This window comes from Xenopus laevis, chromosome 7S (genome assembly GCF_017654675.1).
Source record: "Xenopus laevis strain J_2021 chromosome 7S, Xenopus_laevis_v10.1, whole genome shotgun sequence".
In the NCBI taxonomy this organism is placed as follows: Eukaryota; Metazoa; Chordata; class Amphibia; order Anura; family Pipidae; genus Xenopus; species Xenopus laevis.
Genome location: NC_054384.1, coordinates 14,503,833 through 14,521,784, shown reverse-complemented (window position 1 = coordinate 14,521,784; position 17,952 = coordinate 14,503,833). Strand labels below are relative to the sequence as shown.

Here is a 17,952-nt window from a genome sequence, read left to right as displayed (position 1 = left end):
ATTCTGAGACAATGTGCAATTTTGTTTTTTTTACTAATTTAGATTTTAATTCAGCAGCTCTCCAGTTTGAAGTTTTAGGGTCCAAATTACCCTAGCAGCCATGCACTTATTTGAATACAAGACCGGAATATGAATACGAGAGACCTGAATAGAAGGATCAGTAATAAAAAGTAGCAATAACAATAAATCTGTAGCCTTACAGAGCAATTGTTTTTTTAGATGGGGTCAGTGACCCCCATTTGAAAGCTGGAAAGAGTCAAGGAAAAAAAAGGCAAATAGTTCAAAAACAATAAAAAAGAAAAAAATGAAGACCAATTGAAAAGTTGCTTAGAATTGGCCATTCTATAACATACACAAAGTTAACTTAAAGGTGAACCACCCCTTTAATAAAAGAAAAATATATCTCATAGGGATATACTGTATAATGGAGAGGCGCAAGTGCAAATAAAAACAAATTCGGTCAGTCAAAAGTTTTATTCCACCCTCCCCAAAGATTTAGCAGTTGAAACAATGGCAAACTGACAATATTTTTGCATTAATTGCTAAAAAAAATATATACATAGTAAAACAGTTTTAAAAATTCATGTGCACATCTCCCAACTGAACCCTGCGAGTGCTTCGTCATACCCATATTGGCTGCAAATAACCCAAAGCCGCGCACACAGTTCATGGCCAGTTTGCATATGGATATTAATATAAAAAAAAATTGCTTACATCGTTAAAAGCAGAAAAAAAAAAATTAAAAGCCCATTGGTTGAACGCCCATAGAGCAGCCAATGACATCACAATAAAACAAAAAAAAGCAGTGTCAGACCTCCCCCTCTCGACTGTACAAGTGGTTCAGGCCGAAGGGATTCATGACAGAAGTGCAAAGGTTGTTCTGTTGCTTAGAGGGGTAACAGGGAACTTTGGAACCAGTCTGGGGTGCAGAGATTTGTGGGCTGGGAATGGGGCAAGAAGTCAGTTCTGCTAAATAATGTCTTGAGTTTGAGAAGTCTCCACGTCCAGCAGTAAACTGCCTGGGGGTTCTATTATTGATCAGTGCATTCATGTTGGAGGCAAAGTTAGTGAAACAGTGACTGCTGTCCTGGGCCGCTGAGCCCACGGGTGCCTTGCTCTTGCCCTCGGGAGCGGAGTCATAACTGGTCTGCTCAAGCACTGAAGCTCCTTGAGGGCTGTCTGACCCCAAGGATTTCAGGGCAAGCGGCTTCTTGTCTTCATTGGAGTCCTCATCGAATCCTGCTCCGACGCTCTCCGATTTCCTTTTCCGCTTTCTTCTGAAATTCCCATTGTCAAACATTTTCTCACAGTTGGGATCCAGTGTCCAGTAATTTCCTTTTCCTACAAGCCAGAAAAAAAAAAAAAGAAAAAAAAGTTAAGCACACCCTGAAATAGTTAAAATAATAATAATGGGTTTAACCCTTTCAGTGCCGGCATCTTGCCCTTACATCTAAACTCTGGGGGTTATTTTTCAAGGTCCGAATTTATCTCAGTACTTTAAAGTTAGAAATCCGAGCAACTCCGATTGCCCGAATGGACCTTATTTATGTAAAAAAAAAAAAAAAAGTAGGGTCAGGCAAACTTTGAAGCTTCCCCAGAAAAATCCAGAATTGTTCGGAGTTTTGCACAAAAATTAAGATTTTTTTGGAGTTTTTTGCGCAGAAACCACAAACTCATTGGATATCAGTACAGACATCAGCGCAGACACTGGGACCTTCCCCATTGACTTATACAGGACATTGAGAGCTTTTAGATACCGGAGTTTCAGATTCAGAGTTTTTAGACCATCAGACTTTAATAAATCTCGAAAAAATTTGTAATTTTTTTTTTTTGCTCTGAAAACTACAAATTATTCGAGGTTCGGATATTCGGAGCTTGATAAATAACCCCCTCTGTGTTGGCATGTAAACACCAACCAAAATACATTTAACACTTTCCTTACTTATGGCTTATTTGCACACCATCACTTCCTCTATAGACACAAAGTAGTTTCTTGGCTCTCAAAATTTTCAAGAAAACGTAAACAGGTATGGGGTCCGTTATCCGGAAACCGGTTATCCAGAAAGCTCCGAATTACAGGATGGCTGTCTCCCACAGACTCCATTTTAAGCAAATAATTCTGATTTTTAAAAATGATTTCCTTTTTCTCTGTAATAATAAAACAGTAGCTTGTACTTGATCCCAACTAAGATATAATTAATCCTTATTGGAAGCAAAACCAGCCCATTGGGTTTATTTAATATTTACATGACTTTTCAGTAGGGTTAAGAGCAGCCTAGCAACTATAGAATATATACGAAATTATAGTCCCTTAAAGTATACATACAACTGACACAAGGCTCCTCTAAAATGAGTAATCAGTTCAGATACAGTGACTACACTGCTTTCTATGTAGCCATCCGGTAGGCAATCACCCTAAGTACTAATCAGCTCAGGAGTTAGTTAGTGGCCAAAATAAGGTCAGCAACAGCCACAGGTTGGAAATTCTTAATGTTTATGGTGAATTATATGCTTTGTGCTTTTTACAATTGCCCTTTATTTTTTATAGTTTTTGAATTTTTTGCCTTCTTCTCCTGATAATTTCCAGCTTTTTACATGGGGGTCACTAAAAAAAAACAAAAACAAAAAAAAAAACACATGCTCTGTAAAGCTACAAATGTATTCTTCTGGCTACATTTTATTACTCCTCTTTCTATTCAGTCCCCCATTCAAATCAATGCATGGTTGCTAGGGTGATTTGGACCCTAGCAACCAGATGGCTAAAATTTCAAATTGGAGAGCTGCTGAGTAAAAAGCTAAATAACTCAAAACACCACAAATAAAAAAGGAAAAACAATTGCAAGTTGTCTCAGAATATCAAGCTCTCCATCATACTAAAAGTTAAGTCAAAGATGAACAACCTCTTTAAGGAGCCCAGAATAAGTTACCTCTATGCCCTGCCCTAAAATCAGCCCTGTTGAGTCTTTGTATAATAATATTACAATTCACAATATAGCAACCCCCACTATATGAAAATATAATTATATATATATATATATATATATATATATATATATATATATATATATATATATATATATATATATATATATAAAAACCCACTATTGGTGCACACATGACCCAAAGGCCAACCGCCTGGGTGCAGGTCAAACGAACATGTAACCCATACAAAAAAGCCGCACTCCTAGGTCTTTGTCAAATACAAAATATCCAAGTGTTTATTTATTCAACGTTTCGGCAACAATCCGCGTGCCGTCTTCAGGAAAGTCCTGAAGACGGCACGCGGATTGTTGCCGAAACGTTGAATAAATAAACACTTGGATATTTTTGTATTTGACAAAGACCTAGGAGTGTGGCTTTTTTGTATGGGTTATATATATATATATATATATATATATATATATATATATATATATATATATATATATATATATATATATATATATATATATATATATATATATATATATATAGACTAAAAAGACACACGTCCATCAAGTTCAACCTTTTAACCTGCCTAACTGCCAGTTGATCCAGAGCCTCTCCAATTTCCCACAGAAGGGGAAAAAAATTCCTTCCTGGAGATAGATAGATAGATAGATAAGCAGTTCTATAAACTGTGCAGAATAACATTGATGTTTATATGATACAATACTCAATAGGGAACCAAGGATCTGCCAATTACCTGGATCATGATCATCCCTGGCCACTTTCTTAAAGCAGTCATTAAGGGACAAATTGTGGCGGATTGAGTTCTGCCAGCCGGCTTTGCTCTTCTTGTAGAAGGGAAAGTTTTCGGCCACATAGTTATAAATCTGGCTGAGGGTCAGCTTCTTGTCTGGGGTGTTCTGGATAGCCATGGCAATGAGGGAGGAGTACGAGTACGGGGGGCGCACCATCTTTAACAAGTCTGCTTGGTTTGGAATGGAAAGCCAAGGGAAATCGGCCACCCCAAACCCAGAGGAAGGTGGAAGGAACTGCCTCTGGCCACCCCCATACCCTGCTGGAAAGTAAGGGGAACCACTGCCTCCATTGAGATAAGGTGAGGAGTTTATGGCAGGTCCATTTAGCCACAGGTATGGGCTGGAAGGGGGGGATGAGTACTCGTTGAGTCCATAGCCTGTGGCTGGGGGAGCTGCTGGTCGCTGAGGCAGTTGCTGGTTCTGCTGCTGGTGATAGAGGCTGAAATGATCACAGTACATTGCCATATCCAGTAAATCCTGTGCATGGGGGTTACTGGGCTGCTGCCCAAAAGTGTTCATAATAATCCCTTATGATGGCTGGTAGGACATCCACAGGGTAATGAGCCCCCCCAAGTCAATGTAGCATGGAGTGAATGTGCCCAGCTTTGCAGACAACTTCCTATGAAAGCAACAGAAGCTGCAACAGTTTGTAATAATGAGGGCTGCACCGCCTCTAAGAATGCCCTGCCCATGCAACAACTCCTACCCCTACACAGTCAACTTCCCAACACTGAGTCCTGTCCAGCATTTACACCAATATACTATTAGATCACCCTCCTGCTCAGTGGGTGTGGCTTTACAAAAAAAAGGCAACTTTGTTTTTTTTTCTTGTTCATTAAATGCCTTAATTGGTTGTGTTTCTCTTTCATTCATTACAGAAAAAAAAACGGGATCAGTCTCAGGTGAATCCCGACAAGTTTTTAGATTTAGGGAAACTAAAACTTAATTTTTGGGGGGGGGGGAAATGTAAACAAATGACAGATTTATTCAGAGTAAATTGATTTCCCCAGGTGTCCGGCATTAGGGGCCCAAGCCCAATCCGGGTGGGGGAGGTTCCTGTGGATATAGAATTTGTACACTGGGACTGAATTAGGGCAGAAATTGGAGCAGTAGGGAGAATCCACAAAAGGGACTTTATGATTAATTTTATGAATTTGCCGTTAAATTGGTGTAAAATATTTGTTTATGGCACCCCTCCCTCTAGCAGATACATAATTCTCAAAATTATCTTTAAATACCATACCATAACAGTTTATTCTCCATTTTATTCAAAATGTCTATACAAGCTGTTGTTCAACTGCAACTCCCCTGTCTGCCCTACCCTATAACCAGCCCTGTAGCCACAAGCTTATACATTCCATGTCTTTCTACTGGATCAGTCATTGGAAAGGAACTGCATTCGTTTTACATACAGGCATTTTGTGGATTGGAGATGCAGATCTCAGTGATTCCATTATATTCTGCCTGGTTGTACTCATGAGCAGTCACAGTTGCGTCTCTATTGCATTTTGTAGATGCAACATGTTGCATTTTCTTGCACTTGACATTCAAAAGACAACAGACTGTTTGGAACTCATCAAAAATGAACTTTGCTGCCCTAAAAAAAATCCTGCATATAAGCGCAATATTCCCAGTTCTTTCATTCATACCGCTGTCTGGTTGCTAGGATAAATTGGACCCTAGCAACAGGAAAAGCTGCTGAGGTTCTGAACTGGAGAGCTACAGAACAAAAAGCTAAATCTTTTCAAAAACATGCTGTGCTCCACCTTTGTTCTGCGCTTACATGCGTCATTGTGAGGACAGTCCATTAAAGAAGAATCGGCTGCATCTGGACCTGCGCTCTCCTGCAGTTGGGCGCTTTTAACCGGAGCACAAGAAAAACCAGCCATGAGCATGAGCCCTAATGCACTGTATAATGCACATAGGGGTAAATTTATCAAAGAGTGAAATTCCGCCACTAGAGCGAAATTCTGCAGCTCACAATTCATTTCTATGGGATTTTCAAAGGCGTATTTATCAATGGGTGAGAGTGAAAGTTCACCCTTTGATAAATACGCCTTTAAAAATCCCATAGAAATGAATTGTGAGCTGCGGAATTTCACTCTAGTGGCGGAACTTCACTATTAACTTCACTCTTTGATAAATATACCCCATAGTATCTGAAGAGCTTTTCTACAAGACAAAGCTTTAAAATCACTGCTGATTCGGGATGCCTGGAGTGCTGCAGATGGTTGTCTCCATACATCGTTAAATGGATATTAATTAAGATGTTTTTTGATAATGCGATTGTCATTCACTCATTCTGGCTTAATGCTTTTTGCCCAAGGCTCCTACCCAAGAGCAGATGTATTGGCACCCCTTGCATATAGCAGAACACACAGCCTTAGGGCACTGCGTTCTTTGTTTCCTATGGGTGCTGGTTAAACAACACAATACAACCTATTTGTAATGAATGATTACAGTCTGTTTGGGATGATAATAATATCATGACCTCCCATACACATGATATTGGCATTCATCCATAAATAGAGGCATTGTCACTAGCACAATGTCACAGCCATGGTCATAATCTGCTATTCTTATGCAGGTATGGGACCTGTTATCCAGAATGTTCAGAATCTGGGGTTTTCCGGATAATGGATCTTTCTGTAATTTGTATCTCCATAATTTAAGTCTACTAGAAAATCATGTAAACATTAAATAAACCCAATAGGCTGGTTTTGCCTCCAATAAGGATTCATTATATCTTAGTTGGGATCCAGTACAAGCTACTGTTTTATTATTACACAGAAAATAAAAATAATTTAAAAAAAAACTGTTTTGATAAAATGGAATCTATGGGAGACGGCCTTGCAATAATTTGGAACTTTCTGGATAACAGGTTTCCGAATAACAGATCCCATTCCTTTATAATCATATAAGAGCCCATTTATTTGAAAAAAAAAACAAAAGTACCTGTAAGAAAGATTTTACTAGATTTTTTGTAGGCAGTTCTGGGCTGCTGTTATCTAATGATGACCACCTTGTGATGTATTGGTAGATCATGATCTATCTTTTTGGCGTCCTTGGTTACTCTTTGCACCTGAGTGTGCTTGGTCTCCTAGATTCACCTGAAAGGCCAGTTAGGGGGACACTTGTGGTATATATATACAAGTATGGGACCTGTTATCCAGAATGCTCGGGACCTGGGGTTTTCCACACAAGGGATCCCTCTGTTATTTGGATCTCCATACCTTAAAGGAGAAGGAAAGCTACGGAGGTATTTTATTGCCAATAGATTAGCTGCAATAGTGCAAGCTATAACGCTATATTTATTCTGTAGATTGTTTTACCATACCTGAGTAAACAGCTCTAGAATCTCCCTCTGTTTGTTTAGGATAGCAGCTGCCATATTAGCTTGGCGTGACATCACTTCCTGCCTGAGTCTCTCCCTGCTCACTTATAGCTCTGGGCTCAGATTACAGCAGAGAAGGGAGGGAGAGAGGGAGGGAGAGAGGAGCAAACTGAGCATGCTCATGCCCTAGCCCTGTTGTATTTAGGTGGAACTTTCTGATAAAGCTTACTTAGTTTTCACCTTTGCTTCTCCTTTAAGTCTACTAAAAAAATAATTGAACACTTAATAAACCCAACAGGATTGTACGTGTTCCTGTTTTATTATTAGCGAGAGAAAGGAAATCAAGCAAGGAGATGGCCGTAACATAAATCAGAGCTTTCTGGATTATGGGTTTCCAGATAATAAATCCTATACTGTCTGATGTCCTATATATTCTTGACACTATGACAGATACATTAATGTGTTCCTATATCTGTAAGTGCCAAGGGGGTTGACGATCAAAGATTGGGCTTCAAGGGGGGCTCTGAACAAAGGTTGGTTCTTCAAAGGGGGCTTCAACTGAAAATATTTGACAATGTCTGCTCTAGTTTACTGGTGCTTGGGTAAGGTTTCTCTTGTGCCTTGGAACGGCCAATAATTAATGTGTATTATTTACATGAATTATTATTATGATGGTGTCCCATAAATATACTGATAAATATCTCCACTCTAAAATCTCAGTGTTCAGACTCCATATAACTCATTTATCATCAGTTATGTGTGGTTATACTTGTATTTCCCTTAACAGCCCAGGGCCCACATTGACATTAGCACCTTCCCCAAAGTGGCTCAGTCCTATCTGACTTAACCTTCCCGTGTCAGACTAAACCTCTGTCCTGATAAGCCTGGGGCAAGGTTTTTCTCTCTCTCTCTCTCCCTAAATGCCGATAAAGGTGGAAACAGCCTTAAAAGCAAAAGAGCAGTAATACTTTAATGGAAGGTTTCAAATTCAGACAAGCAATTTGAAATCAGTGATCTCCGCTTGCCTGAGAATGCTCTTTAATGTGATTTTGGCGTGACTAAAGGAGTCGTGACCTCTTCCCAATGTCGCACTTTTTTCTTCACTTTGGTATCGAGGAAACAACGAGAAACAAAGTAAGTCAAGCAGGGCTAAAAAGAAAGGACAATATGGCTGGTGTAAAACTATTTCATGTGAAATATACTGCAGGTCAGGGCTCTCAGTAGTGGCTTAGGATGAGAGGGCGCTCACTGCAATATAGCCATGTAAATCTGTATGTATTTAGGAAATCACAAGTATGATTCGGATTTGTTTAAAACTAAATAAATATATTTTACTGGAATCTTGCATTATTAGGGATACAGCCATATTCCATCACTTTTTGCAGGATTCTGTCAAATTCAAAAGTTTTAAACTGAGCCGAGTCCAATCCCTCATAGTCATTAGACTTTATTATTGGTTTTTATTTATATAGCACTGTCATATTCCACAGCACTTTACAGAGAGTATATATGATTCACATCAGTCCCTGCCCCAGTGGAGCTACAGTCACAATCACATTCACACATACTAGGGCTAATTAACTAACTGCCTCCCGCCAGCTAGAATGTAAATGGCCATCGGGATAGCAATCGGTGCGCTTCTTTTTCCAAAGTCACCCGAAGTTGCCTCACGAGGAAACTTCAGGCAACATCGAAAAACAAAGCACTCCGAGTGCCATCCCGCCATCGATTTACATTCTAGACGGGAGGAGGCAGTTTCGGGGGTTAGTCGTCCCGAGGAGATTTGTCGCTGGGTGACTAATCTCCCCCGAATCTGAGCATGTGTCTCTGCCCTTAGGGAGAAGCCCCTTTTATTTATTTGGTTAAATAAAAAACCAAGAAGTTTGATTTATTGAGCAAATAAACACAAGGGGAGGGTCGTCTATTTGCATTGCCTTCAGTGCTAGTGCCTAATTGCTTATACATATTTAGTGGAGTGGCGTCTCTCCAAGGCCCCATGCACCAGGCGGTATTGCAATATAGAGGCCCGGGTCTGCTTGTGAACCTTCTGTCTAGAACCAATAAGAAGTCCACCAAATGAAATGCAAACTTGCAGAAAGAGGTCTGTCTGGAGCTAAAACTAGGACCCTTGTTCTACAAGGCAGAAATGCTAAACTCCACTGCCCTTTTAAAGCTCCATACAAGCAGATTTCATGTACCAATGGTGGTTTTGGTTGAGCCAAAATATTTAGTGGAGGATTCAGTATTTAGCCGAATCCAAAAACGATGGATTCGGGTCACCGCTGATATTTATTTCCCTTCTATAAAGTAAATATTGTAAAGCATGCCATCCAAAGGTCATTCTGTAAGGAAGTGTTGGTTATTTCAGATCAAATGAGTAATAGTTTGCGCTTGCAAGGCAATTGTTCTAAACTGTCTTTAGAAACTGTTGGTCACTGTATGCAAATAGATAGATAGATAGATAGATAGATAGATAGATAGATAGATAGATAGATAGATAGATAGATAGATAGATAGATAGATAGATAGATGATAGATAGATAAATAGATAGATAGATAGATAGATAGATAGATAGATGATAGATAGACAGAGAGAGAGAGAGAGAGAGAGAGAGAGAGAGAGAGAGAGAGAGAGAGAGAGAGAGAGAGAGAGAGATAGATAGATAGATATGGCAGATTTGGATGCATAAAGAAAATACAAACCTTCCATGATGCCGTTTCGCCACAGCTTTCAAATCTCATGCTGCAGATCCCGCCTGCTCCATGTACATCAATTCAATATATTGGTCCTAACATGGAACTCCTGAAAAGCATCATGTCCACCCAAACTGCTCAGTACCTGCCCTTCTGATTGAACTGAAAGTCAACATGTACTCTCTCTATATCAGATAACCAGAGGAAGGCTAAGAATATAAACACAATTTTATTTTCTGCTGTTGCTTAATTCCATGTTCACCGCTCTAGTTAAATGCAGTTTGGCTGCACCGTTGTGTTGCTAAAAATGTGCAGCATTGCACTCTTACCAGAAATCCCACCATAAAAGTACTGTGTATCCCTGATATCTGTGGCTAATGATGCTCCGCAGGCACCAGTTGGATCACTTACATGAATTCTTAAAGTACGCTCATAAAATGGATCTGTTGCTGGAAAACATTGTGTCTCTCAGTCACACGGAAAGGATGAAAGCTCTGCAGCAAGGTAACCCAGTGTGTATGAGCCCTTAAATACAATTTATAAAGATACCTGTGCCTATAAATAATCATTGTGCCTACAGTCAATAAGCCAGTTCAGCCCAGCCTGGTGTATCGCATGAATAAATAAATAAATATATGGATTGCACACTCAGACTTAAAAAACTATCAAAGGTTGACAAGTTTCGACCACCATAGTGGTCTTCATCTGGGGCAAAACACTTTTAGTTCAAGAATACTTTTAGTACTATTTTTGTACTAAAAGTGTTTTGCCCCGGATGAAGGCCACTATGGTGGTCGAAACACGTCAAACTTTGATCGTTTTTTAAGTCTGAGTGTGCAATCCACATATTTATTTATTTATTCATGTGATATTCATCAGGAGGCTTTGGCTGGGCGGCTCCCTTTGGATTGGCACCTCAGCAATTTTCAGGGTGTGCACTTTCCAAAGTACAGCCGGGTGTATCGCACATGGAGGTCCTGGAGTAAAATCCAGTTTGAGGAGCTGGTACTTTTAGGGTTCTCTATATCTCTATATCTGACATTTACACACACAACTGCTATGTTAATTATATGCTAAGTACACACATTTTGTACGGTTTAATACTGATATTATTCACTCCAATTAGACAGGAGCAGTAAGGTCCCTACCCATCCTAGCTTCCTGGCACAGACAGCACATGCCTAGCCAGGCTTGGAACAAACCAATACATCTCTGGAGCAGCTTTATGGGGGCACAAAGTCATAATATTTTCTGACTCTCATTAGAAAGTTAAGGTCTGGCCTGTTGTTTACTAACCCACACAAGATTAAGACCCCACCTATGAACATGTGAAAGACAAACAGTGCAGTGTTTCTTTACAGACAGCAGGCACATTCCCCTGCAGGTTATTTTATTTATAGGCCTGTTCCCTAATGCACAAGGGTAGTCATCCCCAACCAGTAGCTCATGAGCAACATGTTGCTCTCCAACCCCTTGGATGTTGCTCTCAGGGTCCTCAAAGCAGGTACTTTTTTTTGAATTCTTAAAAGCAAGTTTTAATTGCATAAAAACTAAGTATAATGCCAAGCAGAGTCTCCTGTAGGCTGCTAGTCCACATAAGGGCTGCCAAATAGCCAATCACAGCCCTTATTTGGCACCCCCAGGGACTTTTTCATGCTGGTGTTGCTCCCCAACTCTTTTTACATTTGAATGTGGCTCACGGGTAAAAAAAAGGGGACCCCTGGCCTAAAAGGTGCAAAATGTAAATAAGAGCCTACAAAAAGATATTTTAATCATGACCAACGATTTTCAGTCCTAAAATGTTCGAACCGTACGATTCGAAGTACGACAGCTTTTACTTGGCAAATTTTTGCATTAGAGTTTTTCTTGGTTTTTACACCTAATACATTTCTAATTTTTAGAGTTTTAAAAAAATATAGAAAAAAACACACATTAGAACTATAGAAAAAAAGACACATTTTTAGAGATCTGTAAAGAAAAGGAAAAAACCAACCTATAGCTAATCAGAGACTCACACCACTGAACCAACTCCAACAGAAACATTGAAAAAAAGATTACTCAATATGCCTCTGTATAAGCTAAAACATTGTTTTTCTAAGCAGCAACAAATACATCACTGCTAGAAAGCCTCATTCCATAGAGGAACCCATTAAACAAACGCTTAATATCCCAGGCTGTTTAAAGGTCAAGAATTTTGTTCCTTTCAGTGACAAATGATCATTTTTTAAGCCCTCGGAGGTGTCAAACGTGGCAGAGATAAACCAGTATAAACCTGTAGTAAGTACGGTATTGCCCACGCTAAGAATCTGTTCATAACCTCTTGAGAGATAACGACACCTCTATCATGTATGATTGAACAGTTCTCCACTCTCCCCCAAATATGAGAGGTCAGGTGACGCATGTCCCAGAATACAAGGAGATCATTCATAACATGACTCAATTCTTTTTTTTATCTTGATGTCCTGATCTTATGCTTAAATAAACATTTGGGGAAATATCTGGTTGAAGGAAGAACCTATACCCTAGTTTTAATTGTTTCATTGAAATGTTGAGTGAACATATGGTCATGGGACCTTTTATCCAGAATGCTCAGGACCTGAGGTTTAATATCATTTACATATGGATTTCCATACCTTAAGTCTGCTAAAGCATTTAAACATCAAATAACCCCAATAGGCTGGTTTTGCTCCCAATAAGGATTAATTATATCTTAGTTGGGGTCAAGTACAAGGGACAGTTTTATTATTATAGAGAACATTTTTTAAACATTTGAATTATATGTTTAAAATGGAGTCTATGGGAGATGAGCCTATGATTAAGTGCCCGAAAGTGGCACGAAATGCGTAGAGCTAAAAAAACATGATTATATGAGACACGTAACAATAAAACTATATCTATTTTAAACTATAAAAAGGACTGCTCCTAGGCTTTCTACAATCTGCTGGGATCTGGACCAGTGCCAGCCTACAATGCTTCTAGTTTTGATTGGAGCATGTGCTCCCGGACCCAACATCTTTAGTGGTAATTGGTATGCTAATACCCCACTCCTACATCGACCCTACATTGATCCATATATGCTATGTTGGTGAAGTTTGCACAAATACTCTTTCGCACACAATAAAGCCAGCCATACACAGGAAGATCTTTTTTTTGTTTGACCACAAAATTCTGTTTATCTTAAAGGAGAACTAGACCCCCTTGCTTTTAAAAACCCCTACCTTCCATAGTCCCCCTCCCTGCTCTCCCCCCACACAGGTGTTAACACCTGTAAATGCCCCTAAGCCTGTAATCACCCCTCGTTGCAGAGTCAGCGCCATCAGCACCATCTTCCGGTGCTTCGGTAATCTTTTGGGTCTTCTTCCGGCGGTTTGATAATTTTCGTCAAAGTGCTTACTTACCGAAGATTACTGAAGCACCTGCGCTGACTCTGCAATGAGGGGTAATTACAGACTTAGGGGCATTTACAGGTGTTAACACATGTGCGGGGGGAGCAGGGAGGGGGGATTATGGTGGGTAGGGGGGAGGGGTTTTTTTTATTAGCAAGGGGTTTAGTTCTCCTTTAAGAAAAATTTAATAAATGTTTTAAAAATTTGGATAAAATGGAGTATAGTTACAGTTGTTAAGGTTGAATATATCACTCCCATCAACTATTTACTCCTTACCGTTTTAATCCGGGGGTATAACAGTGGGAGCAGAACGAGAGGTCCAGAAGTATTGCATCATCTGGGAGAGGGGGGTCCTCACTTATCTACATTTGCAACCTATATTGCCCATGGTCTTCTAGGTGCACTTTTGTCTTTATAAACTTGTTTAGAATGTACCTGTAAGTCTCAGGTATCTCAAACAGCTCAAAGTGCCTCACAATAAAGTCTGTAGATCATAATATAATAACAAATATATGCTGTAGTTCAGAGGTTAAGTGATACAATTCTATAACTGGAATGTGGCTGGTCATCAGTTTACTTGACAGTTTATTTAACTCCAGCTAAAGAAAATACATTACCAAGTCTACAATATATTCTGAACCCCTCTTTAATGTGGCAGTCAATCCACCGGAGAAGAAAGAAGCGGAGCAGTGGCTTATAGTCAGCTCTGATGCCCCATATGTCCAGCCCAAAACTTAAACTGTTATTATGTTCATAATAGTGTAAAGCAGTTTATGTTCTCTGCCCTTTCATTGTGCCTATTATTTTCAATGGAAATTTCTGTTGGGTCCTGCCATTAGATGTCCTGCGATTACTTCACTGAGCTGTGACCATAGTGCCCCAGGGTACAGGAAGATTGTTTTTTTTCACACAATTCCCCACAGATTCATCAGTAGTAATGTATCTCTCTCTCTAAATACTACCTTTTTTAAACTGTCTTTTTGATAATTTGGCAGGAAATAATCCAGCAAAGTATTTGGTAAATATTGGGATAGGCTTTAAGGTATAGCAGAGAGGCCACGGGGTCTCAGAGTCACAGGTGCCCTTTGGTTGAAAAATGTTGGTAAGAACCTGAAAGGAAATTAGGGATTATTTCTCATGGGGATCAGAATTCAACTTGAGTGCCAGGTGCTCATATATGTGCCGGACAGAGGAAAGGAGAACAAGAACCAGGGCAACTGGCTGGTTGGATGAAGTATCACAGAGACTGAGACTACTGTAGAAACCCAGCCATAGGCTGCTGAACAGTAAGGTACAAAGTTACACTATCCATTGGCCAGGATATTACTCTGTATGACGTATTGATGTATGTGTATTTGGTACTATTCATCACTTTATCTCTGAAGATCTTTTCCAACTCCAAATTTTTATCCCCGCTCTAGAATGGATTACTGTATCTCCCAAAAATTACAAATTCATTGTTTTATTCGTGTTTCTATAGCATGTAAAGTTGTATATTATCCAGAATACTTGAGACCTGGAGAATCTATATAACTAGCAGTTAGAAAAAAAGTTTTAAAAGGTGGAACTTGATGGACATGTGTCTTTTTTCAACCTAACTTACTAGTTACTGTATTTCTGAACAAGGGATCTTTCCATATTGTGGATCTCTGTTGCTTAAGTCTGCTTAAAAAAATTATACATTAAATAAACTCAATAGGATTAAATTGTCACCATTCGGACAAGTCAAGTTGCCATTAAGTAATAATTAAAAAAATATAACTATTTGCTTAAAATGAACCATGTGGGAGATATCCTTCCCATAATGTGGAGCTACTGGATAATGGGTTGTCAGATAAAGGTTTCCATACCATGCATAGAGCAATAGAGTTGGATGACTTGAGTGGCCGAGACTATAGGAATGGGCTCATTCAATTGTGACCACCCAACTGGTCAGTCTGTGGCAGAGAAGTGCAGAAATGAAAAGCCCTTAACAACAAAGGGATTTATAAATCTATTATGTCTGTACTCTAGAACAAGCATCTATTCTTTCATAAGCAACATTCGTGTAGCTCAAGGTCTTCCACTGACTTGACTAGATTCTTACAAGCAATTATAAGTAGTGATGGGCGAATTTATTCGCCAGGCGCAAATTTGCGCGATTTGCTGCCAGCGAATAAATTTGCGAAACGCCCGCGAAAATTCGCCTGAAAAAATTCGCCTGAAAAAATTCGCCGGCGTCAAAAAAAAATGTCGCCAGCGTCGGGAAAAAACGGGCGTCGGCGTCAAAAACGAGACGCCGGAGACGTTTCGCGAATTTCGCGCGAAATTCACGCATTTTCCGGCAAAGCGAAACGGCGCAAATTCGCCCATCACTAATTATAAGAAACCCCAATGAACTTCTTGGCTGTGTTTTATACTCAATGTTCCGTAAGGGTCCTTCCAGCAGATGGGACGTCATTATGAAATAAAAACTACTTTTTGCCTAAGCATAATGTTGGGAAAACAATACAGTTTTAAAGGACAAGGAAAGTGCAATAACCAATTAATCTCCTATAAGAAGCATACCTCCGGTGGTGTCATCCTTTTATTTAAGTCTGCTCTTTTATCTGCTCTTTTATCTTTTAATCAGTTTTTCTGATGTGAAGCCTTAAATTAGGGAAAAAATTATATGTTCCCAAATAGAGATACCCATAATTCAATGCTCCTGCACCAAGACCTGCAAACATGTGCAGTTGTTCAGACTAGAAGGCAGCACATGTATTGAAAAGTCATCATGAGTGCACTTTCGGAGAACAGCTAAGAGCACTGAGCCACAATAATCTGGCAAAGGCCTTCTACCACTGGGTGAACACCAATAGCAATGCACCAACATGGTTGCTATGGTAGTGCGTAAACCAAGTGGGGACTATACACAAATCATCTGTCTCTTATAAGTTATTCTTACCCTGAGATGAAGCTTGGTGCATGCACATTTAGTAACGTGGCGCCATGTTTATGACGTGCATATATCTAATTCTCTTCAATATATTGTGCAATGACATTGAACCCTTTCCTTGTCCTTTAAGAACTATGCTTGTTGTAATTAGGGATGCACCAAATCCAGGATTCAGTTCTGGATTCGGCCAGGATTGTCAGCAGGATTCGGATTCAGCCTGGCTGAACAGTATCCGAATCTTAATTTGCATATGCAAATTAGGGGCGGGGAGGGAAATTGTGTGAGTTTTTGTCCCAAAACAATGAAGTAAAAAATGTTTTCCCTTCCCACCCCTAATTTGCCCATGCAAATTAGGATTCGGATTTGGTTGTGTATTCGCCCGAATCTTTCCAAAGGATTCCGGAGTTCGGCCGAATCCAAAATAGCGGATTCGGTGCATCCCTAGTTGTAATGTTCTACACAACAAAACGATTAATCTTCCTTCAGAGAATCATTTGTTTCAAATTAAGTTGGAATGAACTTGATGGACTATTGCGTATTTTCATCCCAACGAGACTATGTAGCTATGTAAGCATTTATATGTTCTCTGTGCAGCACAAACCTTTAAAAAAGGAACAGAATAAAGGCCACTGTACAAACCTGTTATAATAATAATAATAATAATTATGGCTACTACATAAGACTACCATGAGTACTACACATTTTTTCCTTATGGTGACATATTGCCTGGTGGTGAAGAGACATACAGAGATGTTTTTTCCCTCGGGTTCCCATACTATCTATGATTAATGACTGTTTTCATTAAACCTAGTTTAGTGGTGAAACAGAATAATACGAGAGAACAAAGACAGTTGGTCAGAGTCTTTATGAAGATGACAACTGTGTCAGTGAAGCAACGACTCCAGGACCACACAGGACTTTTCCTCAGGCATAAAGCGATGCGCAGCAAGGGTTCCTAAAGTGACCTTTACTGCTTTCATATAAAGAAAAACAATGGTTAACCAATTAAGATATCATATTTACTGCACCATCTGCTTAGTTTCCCTTGGAATTAATATAGCACCAAACTTCACTGATGCAAAGTTTCTGTGGAAAAACGACTTAAGTGAATGACAGTGGCAGAACCTTAATTACTTTTAGCCGTGAGTAAATAATTGGCAGATTGGCCTTTGGTTAAAAGGAGCCTTGATAAAATCTTTGGTATTTTGGGAAAAAAATCCATCCAAGTTCTTAGGATCTCTAATTAAATTAATTAGAATACAGTTCTCCCCCAAATGGTGTGCAGCCCATTATTCTGATATATGGTTAGAGTCTGTCTAAAAACATAAGTCCCCCTTATCATTTTAACTTAATAAAATGTGATGTTTCTCTTTAAGCATGTTCACATTACAGATCATAAAAAATATAAAATTCACATCTATTTATTGTGCTATGGACGTAGTCTGTTCCCATGTCCCCTGCACATTTCCATGTCCCCTGTACCTTTAATTAGTAATTTATTATCTGTGCAATTGCATGTACTTTCAAAAACATTGTTTTTTAGTTACATAACATTTGTAAGCCACCATACCACGTCAAGGTAAAGCCCACATGGTGTTTCCTAACTCTGGCCATAGTTTTTTAGGCTAGCAACTCTTCTTGGGAAAAGTGTTTTCTGACCTGGGCATTGGTCTCAGTCTTGTTCCTTCCCCTCCATTGGCTTTTATAAGGAGAGAGATTGCCAAGACCAAAGTATCAGTCTAATTCGTCAAAGGATGTCTATTCAGGGAACATCGAAAGTTTGAACATGTTTTATACAAGTCTTTCAATGCTTTTACTTTACTATGATAAGAATTCAATATGAGTCTTCCCTCAATGTCTGGTCCATTGCATTTCCAT

The 17,952-nt window shown here is 39.3% G+C and overlaps 1 protein-coding gene across 1 annotated transcript; it reads right to left on the bottom strand.

Moving 5' to 3' along the window:
* Positions 1-459: 459 nt before the first annotated feature.
* On the bottom strand, positions 460-4,341 carry foxi2.S (forkhead box I2 S homeolog). Its single transcript, NM_001095540.1, is given in 2 exon segments — positions 460-1,341; positions 3,686-4,341. Coding segments are annotated over 2 exon segments (1,110 nt in total). The 5' UTR covers positions 4,263-4,341; the 3' UTR covers positions 460-808.
* Between the last annotated feature and the right edge of the window lie 13,611 nt (positions 4,342-17,952).